General features: G+C 38.3%; 2 protein-coding genes across 4 annotated transcripts; one reads left to right on the top strand and one right to left on the bottom strand.

Annotated features, from left to right (window-relative positions):
* Nucleotides 1-1,644: 1,644 nt before the first annotated feature.
* ddit3 (DNA-damage-inducible transcript 3) lies at nt 1,645-6,024 on the top strand. The gene is made up of 4 exons (XM_058403037.1): nt 1,645-1,810; nt 3,371-3,436; nt 3,895-4,102; nt 4,324-6,024. Exons 3-4 carry the CDS (start codon nt 3,962-3,964, stop codon nt 4,990-4,992), a joined length of 810 nt encoding a protein of 269 aa, XP_058259020.1. The 5' UTR covers nt 1,645-1,810; nt 3,371-3,436; nt 3,895-3,961; the 3' UTR covers nt 4,993-6,024.
* Nucleotides 6,025-21,169, bottom strand: mars1 (methionyl-tRNA synthetase 1). 3 transcript variants are annotated; one of them, XM_058403035.1, is made up of 23 exons: nt 21,019-21,169; nt 20,809-20,943; nt 18,762-18,852; nt 18,610-18,688; nt 16,427-16,558; nt 15,922-15,997; nt 15,653-15,819; nt 14,822-14,931; nt 13,793-13,909; nt 13,277-13,480; nt 12,706-12,907; nt 12,374-12,448; nt 12,123-12,293; nt 11,936-12,031; nt 11,103-11,220; nt 10,335-10,548; nt 9,995-10,126; nt 8,742-8,846; nt 8,322-8,517; nt 8,085-8,156; nt 7,627-7,653; nt 6,718-6,783; nt 6,025-6,429 (listed from the first exon to the last, which is right to left on the bottom strand). In XM_058403035.1, the coding sequence occupies exons 2-23, from the start codon at nt 20,909-20,911 to the stop codon at nt 6,415-6,417; spliced, it is 2,568 nt and encodes an 855-aa protein (XP_058259018.1). In that variant the 5' UTR covers nt 20,912-20,943; nt 21,019-21,169; the 3' UTR covers nt 6,025-6,414. The 3 variants fall into 3 exon arrangements, with proteins under 3 accessions (XP_058259018.1, XP_058259017.1, XP_058259019.1); XM_058403034.1 differs by lacking the exon at nt 21,019-21,169 and having other exon boundaries at nt 20,809-21,012; XM_058403036.1 differs by lacking the exons at nt 7,627-7,653; nt 21,019-21,169 and having other exon boundaries at nt 20,809-21,012.
* Between the last annotated feature and the right edge of the window lies 1 nt (nt 21,170).

Below are 21,170 nucleotides of genomic sequence, written 5' to 3'. Positions count from 1 at the left end.
TCTTAGGCTGGGGGTTAGTGAGTTCATTTAATGAACATTTGACAGTCCAAGTTTGCATAACCGACCAAAACACCGAATACACACTGATGTAAAAAAAATATATATAAAAATAAATACTGAGGACGACGAGTGTGTCTTTGAAACATCGCGAGCGGAGTGGACAGAGCAGCTCGGCCACGCTTTTACAGCTCTGTGAAAGTAAACACAACTTTTGGGAATAAAAGCTTGAGCTGCCAATAGAATCGCGCGCGTGCAGGTGACAGCCATTAGCGGCGGGGAGAGAGCGCGAGACTACACAGCAACAGCCGCGCGGCAGTGACGTGTTCGCGGCGCGCTGCTCGCGAGCGGCGCGCGCCTCCTGGAAACAGAAGTTGAGCTTTCTATTCGCTAAGCGTGCGCGCGGCCCACTTGCGCTGTTGCTAGGCAATACGCTGCACGCTTCTGCACCGTGCATGTTAAAGTGCTCAACTCCTGTGCTCAGGAGAGTTTCTGAATACTAACGAGATGAGCCCCGGGTGACATCAGATGGCCACAAGTTACGGGTCATTCTCGTGTCCACACCCATATGGCGCGGTAAAAAAAAAAAAAAAAAAAAAAAAAGCAGCACAGCAACAGAAACAAAGTTACACCTGTACTCTCCGCTGTCACACACACTGAACGACGGATGCTGTTCATGAGTAAAGTGTAAACAGTGTAGATCTGCATGTCGCACTGAGCTCGATACCCTGAAAGAATGATAATTCTATCGGAATAATTACAATTTTAATATCAGGTCCTTCGGCTAGAAATATGTTCAGTAGTTTGATCATTTATCTTTACACACACACACACACATCAAGAGGCGCATCATGACCAACATGCCGGCTGCGTGCCAGGACAATAACAACATGCATCAACCTAGCAGCCTTTTATAATGACGGAAAACCATATTATACTATTTGAACACAGAGAGAAAACCAGTGATTAATGTATGGCTTCTTGTAGCGCTTCAAAACGCTACAGTATGAGATGTCAATGAATCTTTAGGCAAGCCCAAGAGGAGAGCTGTTTATTTATTTCTTCTTATTGTATACTATGGTTGTTTCAAGTAGTAACTAATATTGGACATTGAAGTCCGACACTTGGAGTATTATCTGTACAACTGGGATCGGGGACAAAAAACACTGCAATAAAAGCGACTTAACGTCTAAAGGATATTATATAGCTACGCTTTATGAGTGTTTTGCGAACGCAAGCAAAATCGATAAATTTTCTCACGTCCTTATAAGGTATTTTGTCTGGGTTTTCTTTTTAATACAAGGCTGTTTAATAAAACATGCTCGGGCTCTGCTAGTCTTATCTCCGACTAGAAACCGGTTGCCAACGATTGCATCATTCCTTTCATGTGACTCCCTTACGCCCCAAATTCGTCCTGGCTGCCTTATGACTGCATCACATCTTTCCGTTCACACGAACTCGCTCACTGAGAGACAACTAGCATGGAGCCTTAGTCCCGCCTTTTGCACTCTAGAGCTGCTCTGATTAGATGTCTCTAAGCAAAAGAGTTTTATCCTTCGCCCAGGATTGTGTGGTTTGCCCGACAGTCTGCGCTCAGCTCCACCGCTGTGTGTTAGGGTGAAGCTGAAGCGCTTCCTCTGGAGTTTGGTTGCACTTTAGCCTCCTATATAAACAGCCCCGGGAGTTTCCGAAATTCATACTCGGTGACTTCAACTGAACAATGGTTAACATGAACTATCACCAATCTCAACAAAAATATATACACAACCCGAGTCCAAGACAGTCGAGAAAACGGCATAATAAAAGGAAAAGGGTAAGTTTCCGTTTTGTGTCTTGTTTCCTTCCAGCAGGTCCGAGTCGGTGTAAGTTTGGGGCTCCGCCGCTCCCGGTGCGAACTTGAGTTTTTCCCTTTAGAAGAGCGGAGTGCTCCTGTGTTTTGGCAGCGATCCCGCAGCTGTTTTTGGACAGCAGTTGTTCTCACTTCTTATTTGTCGGGGCTTTCTATTAACCATCTCTTATTTCTCACTGAACAGACAAAGGATTTTGGAAACTTTTTTTTTCTTTCCGTTTTCTTGTTTTATTCCCTAACTTGCCCGTGTTTGGTTTAAAGGGCAAGTTTGTTTTCAGTTTTAGGGAATTTAGCCTACGTCACTGTCGGATCCAAATCTGATCATTTCTTAATTTTATATCCTTTTTTTATTTTTTAATTCACTTTTAGACACTATACATTAAATTACAACGTTATAACGGAACGATATATTCGGGTTATCTTTTCTTTTTCTTTCTTATATCAATACTATAACACTTTTATTCTAATGTAGTTAGGGTTTATTTACTGTTATTATTAATAATCTAATTTCCTTCCGTAAGTCATGTGTCCTGCTCATACAGTGACCGCTGAGTTGTCTTTCTTTTGTTTCTCCGTCCTGTACTTTGACTCCATGACGTAACTGGCTGCCTTTCAGTTTATTTAACAGGGTCATTATTATAACCTTTATAAATGTTATTGTGCCAGTTACAACCTCTAACACTCATTTAGTTAGCCGTCTTTTTTTTCTTTTTTTTTTTAAGTATTGACCATTTAAGAAGCTTGTTATCGTAACTCTTAATTCAACAATCACACCCAAATTAGATGGTGGGAACTACTTGAGCAGGGCTTTGGGCTTTTCTGATGGCTGTGTGTCATATCGCCCGTGATTTAAGATAAAAAACAACTAAAAGTTGAACTTCACGGATAAATAGGCCTCCATAGTTATATGATGGACGCACGGGGTTTAACGCTGCTCTTCTGGAAAAAAAAAGGCTGGGGAGGGAAAAAATAATAATAACAGGAACTTGATATCTGGCAATAAAAGTTAAAAACGGTAAAAACAATACAACAAAACAATGCATCCATTACGAAAAGTGTCCGAGTCTAGTATAGTAACTCTTGAGTACCAGTGAGGACGGTGAGCTTTCGGACCTGATGATCGTCCCTGACCTCGGGCTGGACCAGGGGGCGCCAGTGACCACAGCAGCGCTAGTGTTTACATAAAGAGTCAGTGACCTGAATTAACACTCATTACCGCTAATCACTCAGTAAAACACCTTCGTTTAATTTCAGCATATTTTACATCTTTGACTCATCACCTTTTCTCTCCTGCTTGTTTATAACTTCAGTTTGTTTAAAAATATAGAAATTTTGCCCTGAAAAGTTTTATCTGTAAAAGTAATTTAAAAAAAAAACATTTCTGTGCGCGATTAATTTATTCAGATTGATAAGAAGGCTGGTTTTTCGTTATTCATGTTTAATAATCAGTATCTTGGTTGATACTTTCAGTGTTTGTATACAGTAATGTGCGCGACAATAACTTGTTTAATGATTATTTTTCAGAATTACTGGGACACAATATCGCCGACAACTCACAACCACACTTGATTAAGAAGAAACGCTTTTAAGGTAAAGCCCACGTTTTGATTTACTTGTGTTTTCATTTGTATTGGACATGTTTAATCTGCCATAGATCTATACAGCTTTATTCTTTACTGCATGTTTTTGTTGGTGTATTGTCGTGCTACTTCGATTTAGAATATTACAGTAATGATTACTTTTTAATGTCTGGCATGTGCATGCAGATCGCTGTAGTCTACACTGCTCTGAAGTTGAATGGTCTGGTTGGACTTGTGATCTTTGTAGTAGTAACTCCTTCTGGCCACTAAGTGTCCTTAGACAACTAAATATTTTCATTTGTCAATATCTGGCCACTTTAGTTTTGAGACTTTTTTTGTACTCACTGTAGTACTTCTTGCCCAGTACTGTGTGTGCTTTTTTTGGTGAATAAGGTCTGAGACTTTTTTGACATAAAAAAAAAAAAAAAAAAAAAAAAAAAAACCCCACTTAATTAATTTCTGGGCCAGGTCTGGTGTGCTGGGTGTAGGAGCGTGTTGAGTCGTCGTGTCTGTGCGTAGCAGCTGATTGGTTGAGATGACTGCGGAGTGGATGTACCCCCCCGGCGTGGCGCCGCTGTGTGGTGCAGAGTTGGAGGCGTGGTATGAAGACTTGCAAGATATATTGGGATCCGATGCAGGTGGGGCCAAGCACACACGCCCCCCGCCCTGCGCCGAGGTCAGTCACGCCGAAAGCAACGGCTGCCGTCTCTTGTACCGTCTCTCGCACCTCCAATGTTACGCCCTCCCTCCTCCTCCTTTCTATGCTCTGTAAAGGCATTTGATGTTTTTGACAAATTGATTTTCTTAAGTGATTGAAGCCTATTTATTTGTTAATTAATATTCTCTGCTAATTTAGCTATTGAGTCACTTTGTCTCTTCTTTATCTCCCACATGCAGAAAGAGCCGGAGTTCCTGGATGTCTTGGAGAGCTGCTCACTCACCTGGCTGACGGAGGGGCAGGTGTGGGGGGAGGGGGTGCAGCGTGTGATGGAGGAGCCTTCACCATCTCCGCTGCTCCTCAGCCAGCCACCGGCACAGGAGGAGCAGCGTGGTGCACGAGAGACGGCAAGCTCTGGTGCAGGAGACCTTCTGCCCCCTGAGTTCTTCGAGCTGCTGAGTGAAGGAGGAGTTGGCCTGGTGGAAACGGGGGCAGTTATGGTCACCAATGGCTACCACCACCACCACCCCCCGAACCCTCCGCCTGCCTCCCCATCAGTTAGCGAGGAAGAGCTGCCCACCGTCCCAAACTCGTCCCCGTCCTGCTCCTCATCCTCCTCATCCTCGTTGTCGCCTTCCCTCAACTGCTCACCTTCCTCCTCCCCTCCTCTCTCCCCTCCACCAGCCCCTGCCTCTTCACGTCTGGGCAAGAGGAAGAAAGGGAGTGCACTTACCTCACCTTTCTCAGGGAAGAAGAGCAGAAAGGAGCGGGAACAGGAGAATGAGAGGAAGGTGCAGGAGCTGACCGACCAGAACGAGAGGCTTAAAGCTGAGATTGAGCGACTTGGCGAGGAGGTTCAGAGGACACGCCGCGCGCTCATCGAGAGGCTCGTCAACACCAGGAAGTGAGGGGTTACGGGAAGGAAGTGGGGTAGACAGAGAGAAAGGTTGGAAAGAAAGAAGGAACAGGTAGAAGAATTAAATGGTAACCATGAAATGCACATATGGAGACAAGAGAGGAAAAGGCATGTGGAAACTGGGGAAGGAAGAGAGTGATTTTATTTTTTTAAAGGGTCTTCCCCAAGAATGAAGGCTAGCGAGAGAAAGTGTGATTAAGTCTGACTTAACTATAGAACTAGAAAGACCCCAGGTTTAGAGTTATTACTATAAGATTCAGCATCAGTAATCAGGCACCTTATTGTTAATTTAATACACGGTTTCCTACACAAGAAGCAGACTGTAGGTGTATTGTATTTTTCCTAATGCAGTATCCATCACATGTTGCTTTTGTACTAGACTGTAGAAATAGGATGTAGAAATCTTGACGTGGTAACAGACTCCCGGGGTGGGTGTAACTGGCAAATACTTCTTACCAACCTTTAGAAATGAAAACAATTATTTGTCCGTTTACCCTTAAAACAGATTTGCAAGACATGTAAAATGGTTTTATGCAAGGATTCTCTGTGCATTTCATTGTAATCCAGTTATAGAGGTAGATCAATATTGTCTTATCATGACAAAAGGGCTTAAACAAATGTTATGGTAGAATTAGCTCAGGACTGATATATATTATTTTTTCGTTTTTAAAAGAGAGACTGCATCTGCAAAAAATTTTTTTTTTTCTGAAGCTCAGCTTAAGCCATGGCCTTTAAGCGTGGATGGATAGGGGTAGGGGAAATGTGGTGGGTCTAGTAGTCATTATGTATCACTTTCGTAATTTAGCCATTTAGATTATGCAGTTCAAGCTGATCCATGCTTATTTTTCTATTGTATCTTCCTATCTAATCACTCATTATATATATCATTATTCACACTGTAGTATTGTGTAATAAGTAAAATATGCATGCTATATTGTATTTGTATAGTCAAAGGTGATAGAATCTCTTTTTTTTGTCTTTACTGTATTGTATACCTTTTACTAATAAAAATTTGAACAAAGAATTATTTGAACAGTATGTGTTTTTAATGAGCAGTGGATTTGATATTTGCAAGGAATATGAAGAGGAATGATTTAAAAAAAAAATCATCAGGTAATGAATGCATATTCTTCACATAACAAAAAAGAAAAGAAAAGAAAGACCAGCTCTACAACCCTTTTTACTGAATGATGAAATAATTGCTCTACTGCCAAAACCTTGCCTTACTACATTAGCAGTTTTATTGTTGTACAGTGTTTATTCTGATGTTCAACATGGTGGCCTTGGCAGCAAGTTGGTTCTGGTTATATTTTCATTCACAATGATTCTTAAAAAAAAAAAAAAATCCCTGCACTATGTACCTTCATCTGGTACACCCAAACGGTGGTCTCCTTCACTTCTGCTCCTCTTTTCGTCACTTCTTTCCTTGCTGAGGGGAACAAACATATATAAACTGTAAGAAATATAATAAACGAATAATATAGTATTACGACTAATAATACCACGATTGTTAAACAAGTCTAAATAACAGACTTCAAGAAACTCAAGAGCACCGTTTCCAACCATGCAGTTATTACTTATACACTACATATTATTAATGCAATAACTTGTGAAGTACTTGCATTGTATAGAATTGTTTAAAAAAAAATAAAGCATGAAAAATACAGTGATCAGGAACAGCCAGCTGTCTGGCTTTCTTATTATCTGCTGGACTTACACTGGTAATAGGTTCTGCGGCATTGGGAGGGTTGGTCCCTGTTGTGCTTGTCTTGTTACTGGGACCCTGGCCGAGAAAAAAATTAGCCATGCTTTTATTAAGGTATGAAAATGTCATGTTTGAAAATTTTTTTTTAAACAGTTTAAAACGTTTGCCAAAAACAGCATTATGTGAAAGTTCTATTACTAACCTTAGTTACCACATTGGACATTGACACAACACAGATTTTACCGTTAACACTCCACAAGCAAAGCTAATGTAATCAAACTTGCATTAAAATGACGGGGTTAAAATGCATCCACGCGAAATAAATCGGCGATGTTAATAAATGCTGATAATTAAATGAAGTCAGGTCTCTCTGCGTGACTGTATATTTATTCTGCAAAATTAATCCCCCAAAACAATAATTTTTACATTAGCTCATGATGCACAGAGTAGATGTATTTTATACAATCATGCAAGTGTTTAATATACTTTAATAATAATAACTGTTATTATACTTGAATATTAATTGTGGCTGAAATTCATGATCAGTTAACGATAACAAATTACACAAGTGCAAGGAAACTCGGACAAATCTGATCAATTAACAAAAAATAATCCACAAACATGCAGACATTCGTCTCCTATATAACGTGATGTAATCATTCCACCCTCTTATTCTTATGAAAAAGGCCACTTTGAATAAATGGCAGTTTGTTAAAAAAATCTTTTCAATTAACTTTCTTTTTGCTCCAGCATGCCCACAGGCAAACAATTCTGAACTGAAAAAATAACCCCAAAACCCTAAACTAAAACACCACACTGCTTGGCAGAAGTGGGCTTTGATCTGGAGGTGCTAGATCAATTTCATACTTAAGGCATCAGTGGAGGTGCACAAAAGCATGCAACGGTTTCCCTCAGATCTACCTTTCCCGTAGGGGTCTCCTCCTCTGGCTGAAAAGAAGGTTTCAGTAAGAAAAGGAAGACAGGACAGAAAGACTACATTAGCTCTGACTGGAATGTGGCTGCTCGAGGTCTAGCTCTGAATTTATAAACAACACAGAGAATAAGTAAATGTAAATATTCTGCGTTTTTTTATTGTAATCATGTTTTCTTGATGGTGCAGCAATTCCTGAATGGCGCTTAAAATATCGCCCCCATCTTGCATTTCGAAAAATGTTGCAACAGGTGTGATTGGAGCTTGTTATTTTACTCTGGAATGATGTAATATCCAGACACCTCATCCAACTTATGAACCGGTCACTGTGTCACGTTTCATCAAACCAAACTGTTAATTATGTCTGACCTCAAAAGAAAAAGGCGTTTATCGAAATGATTTGCTGGTCTGTGATTTTCAATCAAATCTTTGGTACGCATTTACAAACCTGTTGTCCTCCAAATTTCTTTCTCAGTATCTCAATTTGCTCAGTCTCCAGCTTCTGGAACAAAGGTTTGACCTGATAGGTGAAAAATAAAATGCTTTAAAATGTAATAATAATAATAATAATAATAATAATAATAATAATAAAATTCCAACTGCAAAATTAAATATAGATTTTATCACTAACTGAATTTGATACATCAAAGCTGCTGTAGTTAAACATTTATTACAGAATAATTACCGTGCCGATTTGGTGGCCGGTCGGGAGGCTGCGGAGGAAACATCCCTCAGCACCCAGCATAGCACTGGCACAATTATCTGGAGCTTGCAGCTGGGCACGGATGGTCTGACTGACTGTGGGCATATACGGCTCCAACACTGCCGACAGGAGACACGCCACGTTCACCGACACGCCGGTTACTGTGCCTGCGCGTTTCCTACAGAACATACACAAATATTATGACCTCGGAGTAACTCTGCTGTAAAAAATAAATTGTAGAAAGAGTATCTGTATTAAATGGAAAGGGTGTTGAAAATGATTTGTAAACTTCCTCTAATTTAAAAAGGTGAGTATTAATTGTATTTGAATCGAACCCATGCATTTTCACTCACTAAGTGACCGAGACTACAGTCACATTGATGCTTATTCACATTTACTTGCCTGTCCTCTTCTCCTCCTTTGATCTTCTTCCAGGGTTCATTGCTCTGAATATACTGGTTGCCATGACGGGAGATGTTGAGAATGCACTTCAGTGCATCACGAATCCTGAGCAAAAGAAATCCCCACAATAAAATAAAATCACCAAACATACATTTATTACATACATTTATTCATACACATATATATATATATATATATATATATATACATACATACATACATACATACACACAATGACATTATATGTAACTTGTTAAGTTTTAAGATTTATTTTTCATCTCTGATCTTTTGTAGTTAACGTTCTATCTCAAATCTATTAGAAATACTGTGGCGCTTTTCTGAATAAAACATTACCTAAATGACTGAAACCTAGCCGTATATGTTGCATCTGCATTATATCTGAACCAGTAAATAATTAATTATGAATACATTTTTAAATGCATAATTGCAATAACATTTCTAAGTAAATAGTATAGTAAATTGTAAATTATTTTTGTCATCTAAATTATAAGATATAATTAGTAAATCTAAATAAATGTTAAAAATGTAAATTTTCTTTAGTTAATTCCATTATTTAAGTCACAATTACATCATTAAGTCTTTAAAATGTTATACGACCACTGCTATATTACTCCAATGTACATACAAACTATATCCTGTTCATTGCATAAGGATTTCTCCCCAGTTGTCAGGAGCAACTAACACATAATTAAAAATACATCTTCTAACAGAATGTTGGCTGTGATGTAGAACCCAAGTGTACAATTTATCCTCATACATTACATTTGTTAAGGCTGCTTTTCAAACATATTCATTAATAGCTGATGTTATCAAATGAAGCTTACATACATCATTAAATACAAAGTTAGGGTATCTTCCTTTTACAATGTTTATGAAGATTTAACAACAAAAATTAAGTGATTGATTATAGATGATGTTTTGGTTTGTCCAATTGATTATAGATGATGTTTTGGTTTGTCCAATTGGTCATTTGACAGCAATGAGCAGATCATTTGTGCCTCGTTCTTTAAATGTATTCAAATAGTTACTGGTTTCTGCAGCGTTCTGCAAAAATAAGAAAGGTCATAGTGGCTTTTAGCCAGAAGAATGCATTTTTTACTTTCATTGTTTTATAGACAAGTATAAAACTGGTATTATGAAAAGCAGGTAAATTAAAATGAATTACAGAAACAAATCATGAGAGATCTGTTCAAAAGAAACTAAAAGACTTTTACACTGAAGGCATTTCTGACCTGACTTTGTCCAGCAACTGGATGTACTGCTTAAGCTCCCAGGACACCTGAGCAATGAGACGCTTGTCTTCATCCTGCAGTACAATCTCCGGCACACAGCCATTAAAGAACTTACTCACAAACATGCCTGCCCTAAGAGACAGAGAGAAAGAAAGGCAGAGACAAGAAAACAGATCTGGTCAATAAAAATCCTGTACGTTTACTGAGCCGTGCAGAAGAGTGTAAACGTGTAATGCAGTCTTCAATAAGCTTGTTTATCTGTGTAGATGAGTGTGTGACCTGTTTGTTTATTGAAACAGGCAATTAGGGAACAAAGTGGGAGTGTTTGTGGTCTATATACCTGTTGATAAAATTGCCCAGGTTATTGAGCAGTTCGGAGTTGTTCTTCAGAGCCAGGTCAGCCCAAGAGAAAGAGGAATCCTGGCCCTCAGGTCTCACGTAAGTGAGGTAGAAACGCCAAACATCGGATGGAATGCCGGTGTCTTTAGCCATGTCTCCAAACACTCCCACACCACGGCTCTTTGAGAACTTTGTATCCTCGTAGTTCAAGTATTCTAAGTTTGAATAAAAAAAAACCCAAATTAAACAAACTAATATTTTGTAACTCAAAAAGCTCAATCCAAGCTTAGTCCAACTTGATTTACCAAATACAATGTATTTATAAAACCATGCCACTGATTTAAATCTTATCATTACAATACATTTTTTGTTATAAGACAAACCATTCTAAAATCTAAAATCTGATTGGCTGAGCTTTGTTTGAAAGCACTATAAACGCACATTAATCAAATTCATTAATATTGCTCCAAATAAAATATTTCTCTGAACAACAGTAATCCATTTATTGTCCTCATCTTTGTCCAATATGTTCCTTAGCAAAGCTTACTGCTATTAGGCTACATTGCTTTTCAGAAGAAATGTTTACTGCAAATATAATTTAGATAATGATTCTTCATGTCGTATCTAAGAACACACTTACTCATGATAAATCACTGTACTGCACAGGCTCTCATGGCTTATTGCATTATTACACACCCAGCTGCACCTTATATCTAGTTGAATGACCAAAATCAGCTGGACAGTTTTCAGGGGAGTTGTTGTGCATCACCTGTAGCGATGAGATGGTTGACGAGCGTGTAGTTGTCCTGTGCGCCGAGCAGAGAGCATGGGAAAACCACACTGTGGAATGGAACGTTGTCTTTTGCCATGAAGTTGTACAGCTCCACCTGCAGGATAAGTCAGAGAGACACAATTATTTTTTTGGTATATAGATATAATAATTATTTGCTATTCCAATAACTATAATTGAAAATAAAAATAAGGAACTTGAATATTTTAAATATTGGCATAAAATTACTTAATTAGATTATACTTCTATCTTTATCTCTTTATCTAAACTGCCCTGCTTATATGTAGATGCATTCATTTATTAACCTGAACAAGGCTAATCTTAACTGATCTCATTATACTATAAAATTTCTGAACTATGTTTTCCACAGATTTTTACACACACAGGCATATACACAATACACCCAGAGAGTGAACTTGTATTAAGTGATACATGTATTACTTCTTAAATTAAACAGGATCAAAAGGCAGCATAATCTCACTCGAATTATTTCACATACCATTCATCATCTCCAAGCTTGTATATTCTCATTGCAAAACTAGTCCTTTTTTAAAAACCCTTGCAAAATACCAGCACAGATATCAGGAAACCTGTCTTGGCATTGTGTCCTTTTGCACATCACTACCACGAAGAAAGACCCATTGCAACCCTTGTGTAAATTTTACTCTTCTTCCTTTAGGTTTTGTGCAGATATAAAATGTACATTTACTTTTGTAAACATTTAATTTTGTTAAAATGTGCCTCTTGCTTGTTGCTCAGCTACTATATAGGGGTGTAGGTGATAACGTGTTTGAAGGGTTGAGATCTGGCACCTGTTGTGGGTTCTTCCACCATTTCTCCCATTCACTGGTGTAGTTGGCAGTTATGGAGAGGTAGCCGATGGGGGCATCAAACCAGACATAAAACACCTTTAATGAAAGAGGGACATCAGCATGTAAATCAGGTGTCCACAAAATAAGGTCCAAGCATTTGTGACTGTATTTAGAGCACTTGTCTTACCTTCTCACTATATTCAGGGAGTGGTACAGGTGTCCCCCACTTCAGATCTCGTGTGATGCAGCGTGGCTTCAGACCATCTCTTATCCATGAGCGGGTGATCTGCTTAGCATTAGCGGTCCAGTCACCAGTATTAAAAGTCTTCTCCAGCCATGCCTCCAAGTCTCCTTCCAGCTAATAAATGCACACACTCAGTGTTAGTGTAAAAAATACATGGACATGTATTATTTTATAAGTAAATACATAGTTGTTACCTTGGGCAGGTCGAGAAACAAGTGCTTAGATGTGCGAATCACAGGAGTCTGTCCACACACCTTACACAGAGGATCCTATGGGAAGGTCAAAAAAAAAAAAAAAAAAAAAAAAAGACCCCGAATCTCTAAGGTTATAATCCACTTTTGGAATAAGGACACGCAGTATCATCTTCATAGAAAGTATGTCAGTTATGTTTACATGTGAACTGGAAGGCAGCAATAACTTAACATTCAGGAATATACCATTTCATGGAATCAGACTGAAGATGACTACCTGTAAGATTTCTAGTTACCATGCAGAGGTGTTGCTGAAATGGGTTTTTTAATTGTACCTTGAGCTCCACGGCGTTAATGAGTCGGCCACACTTGTCACACTGGTCCCCTCTGGCTTCGGGATATTTGCAGTTAGGACACACACCCTCCACAAAGCGGTCAGCTAGGAAGCGCTGGCAATTCTCACAGCGCAGCTGCTCCACTATGTCCTCTTGCAGAAATCCTCGCTCATATAAACGAAAGAATATGTTCTGTGAAATTCTGAGAGAAAGAATGAAAGAGAAAGAGAGAAAATATGTATAAGCAAAAAAAAAAGGAGCTCAATATTTTATTAATTTTATGTCATAGGGATTTGGTGCTGTTGGAACTGTTGGAACAGTTTTTTGTGTCAATAAAGTTTCAGTCAGATCTTCAATATTAGAAAATAATGACTAATCTGTTAGTGTCAAGAGGTCACATGATGTGCCTCTGAAACAAGTCAAGCATGTTACTTACTCCATTAAACTTCTGCTTATGTAACATCACAGAACTGTGTTGTGCCACTCTGAAACCCCCTTAAACACACTTAATTCAGCACATCATCCATTTCTGAAACCCTTCCGAACTCACGCATGCATTTCATCATCTTACTCTGTCTGTTGTTGAGTGGTGGTGCGGCCGAAGTAATCAAAGTCGATCTGGAACCACTTGTAGATGGCACTGTGGACTGCAAAGTACTTGTCGCATATCTGTTGGGGTGTTAGACCCTCCTCAAGAGCCTTGTTCTCTGTTGCAGTGCCATACTCGTCTGTCCCGCACAAATACAGCAGGTTCCAGCCACGCAAACGGCCATATCTGCAGCGAGAGACAGATAGTGAGACATACCTTATTGAAGTATTAAATTTTGGTTAAACACAACTGAAAAAGCAGGATTTTACCATGTGTGCAAGCTTTATTGTTACATGTTCACAATTTAGCTTAAAAGATTTCTATAGATACTTTCAGTGCAAATAACAACAAAATATTTAAATAATAAAAATATTAAACAATATTTCAACTGCAGGGCAACCAGGTGGAAAGACAGGTCCGCCTACTGTAGTTTTCCCATTAGTGCTTCATAATGAGGGCAAACAAAATGAGTAAAAGCAGAGCAGAGGGTCATGTTACCTGGAGAACACATCAGCGCTGAGCACGCAACCGATGATGTTGCCAAGGTGAGGCACGTTGTTTACATACGGCAGTGCACTGGTGACCAGCACATTACGCTTGCCTTCCTTAGGTAACCTGAGTAAATCACAAATATCACATTATAAACATCACAGCTACACAGTACAACTACAATTAAAAACAGATTAGCAAAAATACATGATTTCTGCATGAATGTGATTTATATTATGACATCAATCTAAAAATGTGGGTTACATTTATTTATGACAAATGTTTACGTGGCATTATAAAAAAGCCATCCATTCAGTAGACCAAGTAAAAATGTGTAAAAAAAAAAACAACAAAAATTTTCCAAGACTACTTCTTTTATTTATTATATAATACTTAATATATGCTTCTTCCTAGAAATAAAATCATACAAATCAAGCAAAATGATCTGTCAGTAGAATGATAATTACATCTTCTTAATAATCTCATATTTGCTTTCTAATAATCAGATAAACTACTCAATTTGTCTATAGTCAAGTTAGATTTATTATAAAATAATTAATCATATAGTTGGCCAGCTCCAGTAAACTACAGAAATATTGACAGCCTTGGTAGAGCAGGGTAAAAATGATACCATATCTTTCTGCGTATCTAGCTCAATCTCACACTTAAAATGAGAAGTAAACTTTTAATTAAAAAAGGTGGCAGTATTTCTGGAGCAGAATGTAGGTACAATTCTTTAATGCAGGGCTTCAATCTGCCAAGATATGATATGTTGCATTCGGTTTTAAAAACACCAGATATAACTCATGTTCAAACCCCGTAAACATTGTTGTTTGTAAAGTGATGAGGTGATTCTAGCCCCCTGATCACTGCTGTAAGATAAAAGTGTGTTTAGGGCTGAGAAAGTGGGAGATCTGAAAATATTTTTTCCCCCTACAACGCTGTGAACTCCTTACACATTATTACACATTATTACATTACTCAAGAATTTAATCTTCCACTCTGTGTGTGTTACGTTGGAGAAGATTATAATCTTACACAGGGTGTTGCCTTTTTATGGTCTCGTCACACTCTGGCAGTCCTTTACTCCAAGCCTGAGCAGCTACCTCGATCTCTTCCTCGGTCATCACATGCTCAGTGTCTTCAGTCTAAAAGACAACGATTAGGGTCACGTTTTTTAATTAGTTAAAAAACAAAAAACACAAAGAGAATATTGTGCTATCATCTTATCACTGACTAGCCAAGCTGTGTCTGTCATAACAGTGTTATTACAGCTGTATTACATTCTGCTCAAATTATTGTCGTCTTCTCATGCAAAGATGCAGAAATATGACAACAAGCAACAAATGAAAAAACATTTGTGAAACATATCAGTAATAATAATATATTTACTAAAATACTAGATTTATTTTCAGAATACCTCAGCTAGAAAATAGGTCCTTTAACCTTTTCTGTGTCACAAGCAAATGAAATGAAAAGCATACATCAGTCTTTCTCACCCCAGCAGCTGGATATAGGATGAACTTATTATAGCTTACTATTTATGGCAGTGAAGCACTCCTCTTATGGTTAAGAAGTATCAAATGGGACGGATTATAACAATGTATTATAATACTGATAATATATTAGAATTGTCAGACACCTGAGGAACTGATTTAGTATTGTTTACTGCTTTTGTTAAGAGCTGGCGATGGTGTATTTTTAAAAGTGAACATGCATAGCAATGAACAGCTGACTGGATTTCACCCTGCTGCGATGTTATCTTATTCTGCTTTTACAATAGCCACAGAATGCCACTGCACTCGAAAAACAGGGTCACATTTTCTTACATTTCCTCTTTTCTGTACTAAATGAAAGAAGATTATGTACCTCACTGGGCAGGTTCTCCCTTCGCTGTGCATGTGGCACTGGTTGCTTTTGAAGGAAGTTCTTCAGGCCATTAAGCTCCTTCCCTGGCAGAATCTTCTGTACTGCTTTAGTGCATGCTGGCAGCTGACTTACACGCTCAAACCAGCCTCGAACAGAATGCAGCTCACCTGAAAACAGAAAAATGCACCCCGAAAGAGATCATTATTTTGGTAGTATAGCACATTGACTTAAGCAGGCACACATTAATAAATAACAGCTGCTTCTCTCACCAGCTTCCAAAGCTGAGTCAGACAGAACGGGGTACAGTGCTGCCCACAAGACGATGTCTGCCACTTCGACTGTCTCCTGAAACAGACAGGACTGCCTGGTGAAACAGCTTGCATTGTGTAGAAAATAGGGAAGATTTTATCGATGCAAGTCTCTTTACTATGAAGTCGCCAGTAAACATTCCCACTACTGGTTGCCATAGTAATACTGTTGATCAGTGGGTGGCGCAACTAGCATTACAAATCAGTTTTCGTGCAACTAGAATGAAACATTCTGGAGGGAGATTTGCGATTATGTCTAAAATGTACTAGTGTATCATTTCATACAAGATGAAGGAGAAGCAGTGTGTGTGTACCAGTAGTAACTGAAGCGCAGAAATTTGCATAGATGTACGTGTGCTTACACAATAGAATGTTATGCAGACAACAAGATCAGAGCTTAATCCAAACCTAGTCTACAAGATCCACGATGCAGTCAGCTCTGCTAAGTCAAGGTTTAAATACTTACTGCAGTTAGGAACTGTCTGGGTTTCCCACTCAGACATTGCTCCAGCCAGCTCAGAGGGTTTTTCAGCAGCGTGCCGGCCTCGCTCCTCTTCCCCTGAAGCACGGCCACATGGAGGGCCTGAAGCAGCACAGGCTACACAAACACACAATTGACCATCAGTCAACAAACTTCAATATAATGTTATAATAATATATATATACATATTATATATATATACATATTATATATATATATATATATATATATATATATATATATATATATATATATATATATATATATATATATATATATATAAAATATTGATACAAGATGTTTATATATAAGATATTTTAGGCTGTCAAAAGTTGTTTTGACAAATCAGTTTCAATTTCAGTCAAAGCATCCTAGCAAGTATCCTTGATTTGTATAACAGATAGAGTGTGAATCATGTTACTTCTATTGCAACGTATATCACAGTCTACATTTTTGTGCAAATTGTCAGAATCTCAAAAACACTGACCACGTTTTGATTCAGAAAAAAAAAAAAAAGATTCAGTGCCTGGTAGGTGGGGTCACATTAGAAAAGAAAAACTGCATAGCAACAAGCAGCTGACTGGATTTCAGCCTGTTGTTGTGTTATCTTGGTCTGCTTTCACACTAGGCATTTTTCTTCTTAAACCACAGCTCATGTGTTGTATGAAATCCTATGGGAATTGTGCGCACAGGAATGCTTCAGTCATCAAAAAGCACTGTTTTTAGTCATAGCAGACTAGACCGCTTACTGATTTAAAAAAAAAAAAACAGATGAAAAAACTACTTTAACCTTGCAATCAGTTCACATATTGAGTTGCAAGTAAATAAAATAAACAGGACTGACAGACTGTCAGTTACTGCTAGTGAGGGAATATAAGGGACGGGATACAAACAAGGCTTACATACACAGCTCCTTATTGATTTTCTTCCTCCAATGCTTGTAAAGGTAAATAACTTCTCCATCACTAGTTAAACCTATCATTACACCGATCAGCCATAACATTATGACCACTGAGAGGTGAAGTGAACAACACTGATTATCTCCTCATCATGGCACCTGTTAGTTGGTGGGATATATTTGGCAGCAAGTGAACATTTTGTCCTCAAAGTTGATGTGTTAGAAGCAGAAAAAATGGGCAAGCATAAGGATTTGAGTGAGTTTGACAAGGTCCAAATTGTGATGGCTAGACGACTGGATCAGAGCATCTCCAAAACTGCAGCTCTTGTACGGGGTTCCTGGTCTGCAGTGGTCAGTATCTATCAAAAGTGGTCCAAGGAAGAAACAGTGGTGAACCAGAGACAGGGTGATCAGATCCAACAGCCGTGCTACTGTTGCTCAAACCGCTGAAGAAGTTAATGCTGGTTCTGATAGAAAGGTGTCAGAATACACTGTGCATGACGGGTCAGGGCCGTTTTGGCAGCAAAAGGGGGGACCAACACAATATTAAGCAGGTGATCATAATGTTATGCCTGATCAGTGTATTTAATATTTAATACTATTAATAGAATACTATCTAGGACTGATTAGATCAGTGAGGTTTAAATTCTAGAAAAACACAAAAAGTGCTCCAGCTTACTCATTTTCTGAAAACAAAATACACTCTAATTTCTGTTTACTCAATATCTACTTTTATTTTGATAAACTTAAAAAAATAAAAATAAAAAAAATAAGATTGTATCTTTTTATTATCTCTAAAATATACTTCTTTGCTGCAATAAATGTCAGAAAGTAGGCAAGGACTCTTGCACAATATTTTCATAGCAAATACTCCACATAAATTTCCACAAAGTCTGTATTTTTGGTCTTTTCTAGGGTTATACTAGAAATAGTCATGGGCTTAATGTATTAATAATACCATTGTTCGGTGGTACCTACAAAAATAATGAGTTTCCTGTGAAACTGCATCTGTTTAGCTGGTGTATTGTTTTCTTTTTCGTTCATTAAATGTATGCAAACCCAGGAAAAGCTTAATAGTGTTATGATTTATTAGGAAAATATATTCAAGCATGAATTTTTTGTTATACACTAGCCCACCTCATCTAATAATATGTACACTTTGAGAAGCTTGGAGTGTAATATATATAAGCCCTGAAATGAGATCCACACATGTTACTGAAAATAAGGTAACAGTCAATACGGTCATTGCTCCTTGGTAGCAGATCCTGACCTGCAATTCTGTTGCTTCCCATTCCAATAACTGCCTGCTGGCATCAGTGATCTCTTTTCCACCAACCTCGAACAGATATCTGTGGAGATATGAACATGTAAGGCTTCCACATCAACAGGGCAGAAATGAAAGTTTTAGTAGGGAATACTCACTGGCAGATGGCATTAGCACTGAAAAGTTGCTGGCCGCTGGGAAGCAGCACAGCAGGGAGGACTGGGCGACTCAGAAAGGACACCACGCTTTCTGGAAAAACACACACGTACACTCAGATAGAAAGTAAACATAAACTGTTTATATATGTTAATAACCTACCATAACCTGATTGCTGTGTCTTTATCAAATAGACCACCATTTTGTAGGTGTACAATTACCGAAACCCATCTGTATCCGACCCCTTAACTCTAACAGAAAACTTAAAACAAAAAACACAAAGAGAATATTGTGCTATCATCTTATCACTGACTAGCCAAGCTATGTCTCTGTCATAACAGTGTTATTACAGCTGTATTACATTCTGCTCAAATTATTGTTGTCTTTTCATGCAAAGATGCAGAAATATGACAACAAGCAACAAATTAAAAAACATTTGAAAAACATATGAGTAATAGTAATATATTTACTAAAATACTGGATTTATTTTCAGAATTTTATAGAAACTCTAGCGACTATTATTCAGGTTTGTCTGTTCTTTTACAGAAATACCTCAGCTAGAAAATAGGTCCTTTAACCTTTTCTGTGTCACAAGCAAATGAAATGAAAAGCATACATCAGTCTTTCTCACCCCAGCAGCTGGATATAGGATGAACTTATTATAGCTTACTATTTATGGCAGTGAAGCACTCCTCTTATGGTTAAGAAGTATCAAATGGGATGGATTATAACAATGTATTATAATACTGATAATATATTAGAATTGTCAGACACCTGAGGAACTGATTTAGTATTGTTTACTGCTTTTGCTAAGAGCTGGCGATGGTGTATTTTTAAAAGTGAACATGCATAGCAATGAACAGCTGACTGGATTTCACCCTGCTGTGATGTTATCTTATTCTGCTTTTACAATAGCCACAGAATGCCACTGCACTCGAAAAACAGGGTCACATTTTCAATGTGATTACAATGAAATGCAAAGCATACATCAATGAAATGAAAAGCATACATCAGTCTTTCTCAGCCTAGCAGCTGATGTATTATAATACTGATAATATATTAGAATTGTCAGACACCTGAGGAACTGATTTGGTATTGTTTACTGCTTTTGTTTAGAGCTGGTGATGGTGTATTTTTAAAAGTGAAAGTGCATAGCAATGAACAGCTGACTGGATTTCACCCTGCTGCGATGTTATCTTATTCTGCTTTTACAATAGCCACAGAATGCCACTGCACTCCAAAAGCAGTATTTTTCTTTCTGTTTACCAAGTCGGAAAAAAAAGAATGGCCAGACTGGTTTGAGCTTACAGAAAGGCTACAGTAACACAGATAAGCACTCTGTGAAATTGTGTTGAGCAGAAAAGCATCTCAGAACGCATATCCCGTTGAACCTTGAGGTGGACGTGCTGCAACAGCCACGCCAGATCAGAACATCATGATAGTCCAACATGACAGTCATCTCTAAATGGTTTCAGTGGACTTCCCAGTAATCAGATCTGAACGAAATAGATCACGTTTGGACTGAGGTATGACCGAAGATTTGCAGCATGAAAGATCATCTGGAAAATGCAGGAACTGTACAATGCAGTCAGGTCAACAAAAACCAGAATCTCAAATTGCTAGTGGAATCTATATTATGAAGAATTGAGGCAAATTTGTTTTGAAAACAAACCCAATATATGTTTAGTGCTCCTTAAAAGTGCTTGATGAGTGTAACTCATCTTCCCCTTCTCTTGGGTTTCTGCATCACAGCTGCTACAATGCAGGGCAAATAACTTCATCACCAGACTTTAACCATTATATAATCACGTGTATATTGATGGTTTGCATGTTTAATACTTTTTTAATGATGATAATTCATTTAAATACAGATCAGCTGTCAGAATGATCACACACTCATTCATACTTTCAGATTTCTATAGCAAGTCCTGCAGCTATTATTCTTCACTCAAGAGGCTGATAACAAACCTTTTTTTCACAGAAAATACCTAATGTTTTAACATTTTGGAAGTGAATTTGACAGAAAGTAACATTAACAGACTTTCTCACCCTCATGGCTGAGCAGCTGCACGTCACATTTCACTCCGGTGTGCTCGAGCGCCGCTAACACTTTCACACACTGCGGACTGCCTTCACTTACAAACAGCTTCATCTGGACCTTTCGTCTGTTCTCCTGCTGTCAGCCTAAAGGAAAGACCATATAACGTGAAATCTCTGAAACACAAACATAAAACATTCCACTTGAACCGGCTTTTATACCTTTATTATCTGATGCAACTTGGCACAGTGTAACTGCAACTCGGCAAGCTGTAGTTTTTATGGGTCTGCTGCGCCGTGTACATAGATCTACACAGGTTGTCAATTGGACTACAATACCCAGAAAACAATGCACGCTGTCGTAAAAAGCATCG

Source organism: Hemibagrus wyckioides, linkage group LG11 (assembly GCF_019097595.1).
Source record: "Hemibagrus wyckioides isolate EC202008001 linkage group LG11, SWU_Hwy_1.0, whole genome shotgun sequence".
NCBI lineage: Eukaryota > Metazoa > Chordata > Actinopteri > Siluriformes > Bagridae > Hemibagrus > Hemibagrus wyckioides.
Note: the sequence above shows the minus strand (reverse complement) of the source record. Positions and strands in the feature narration are given on the sequence as shown.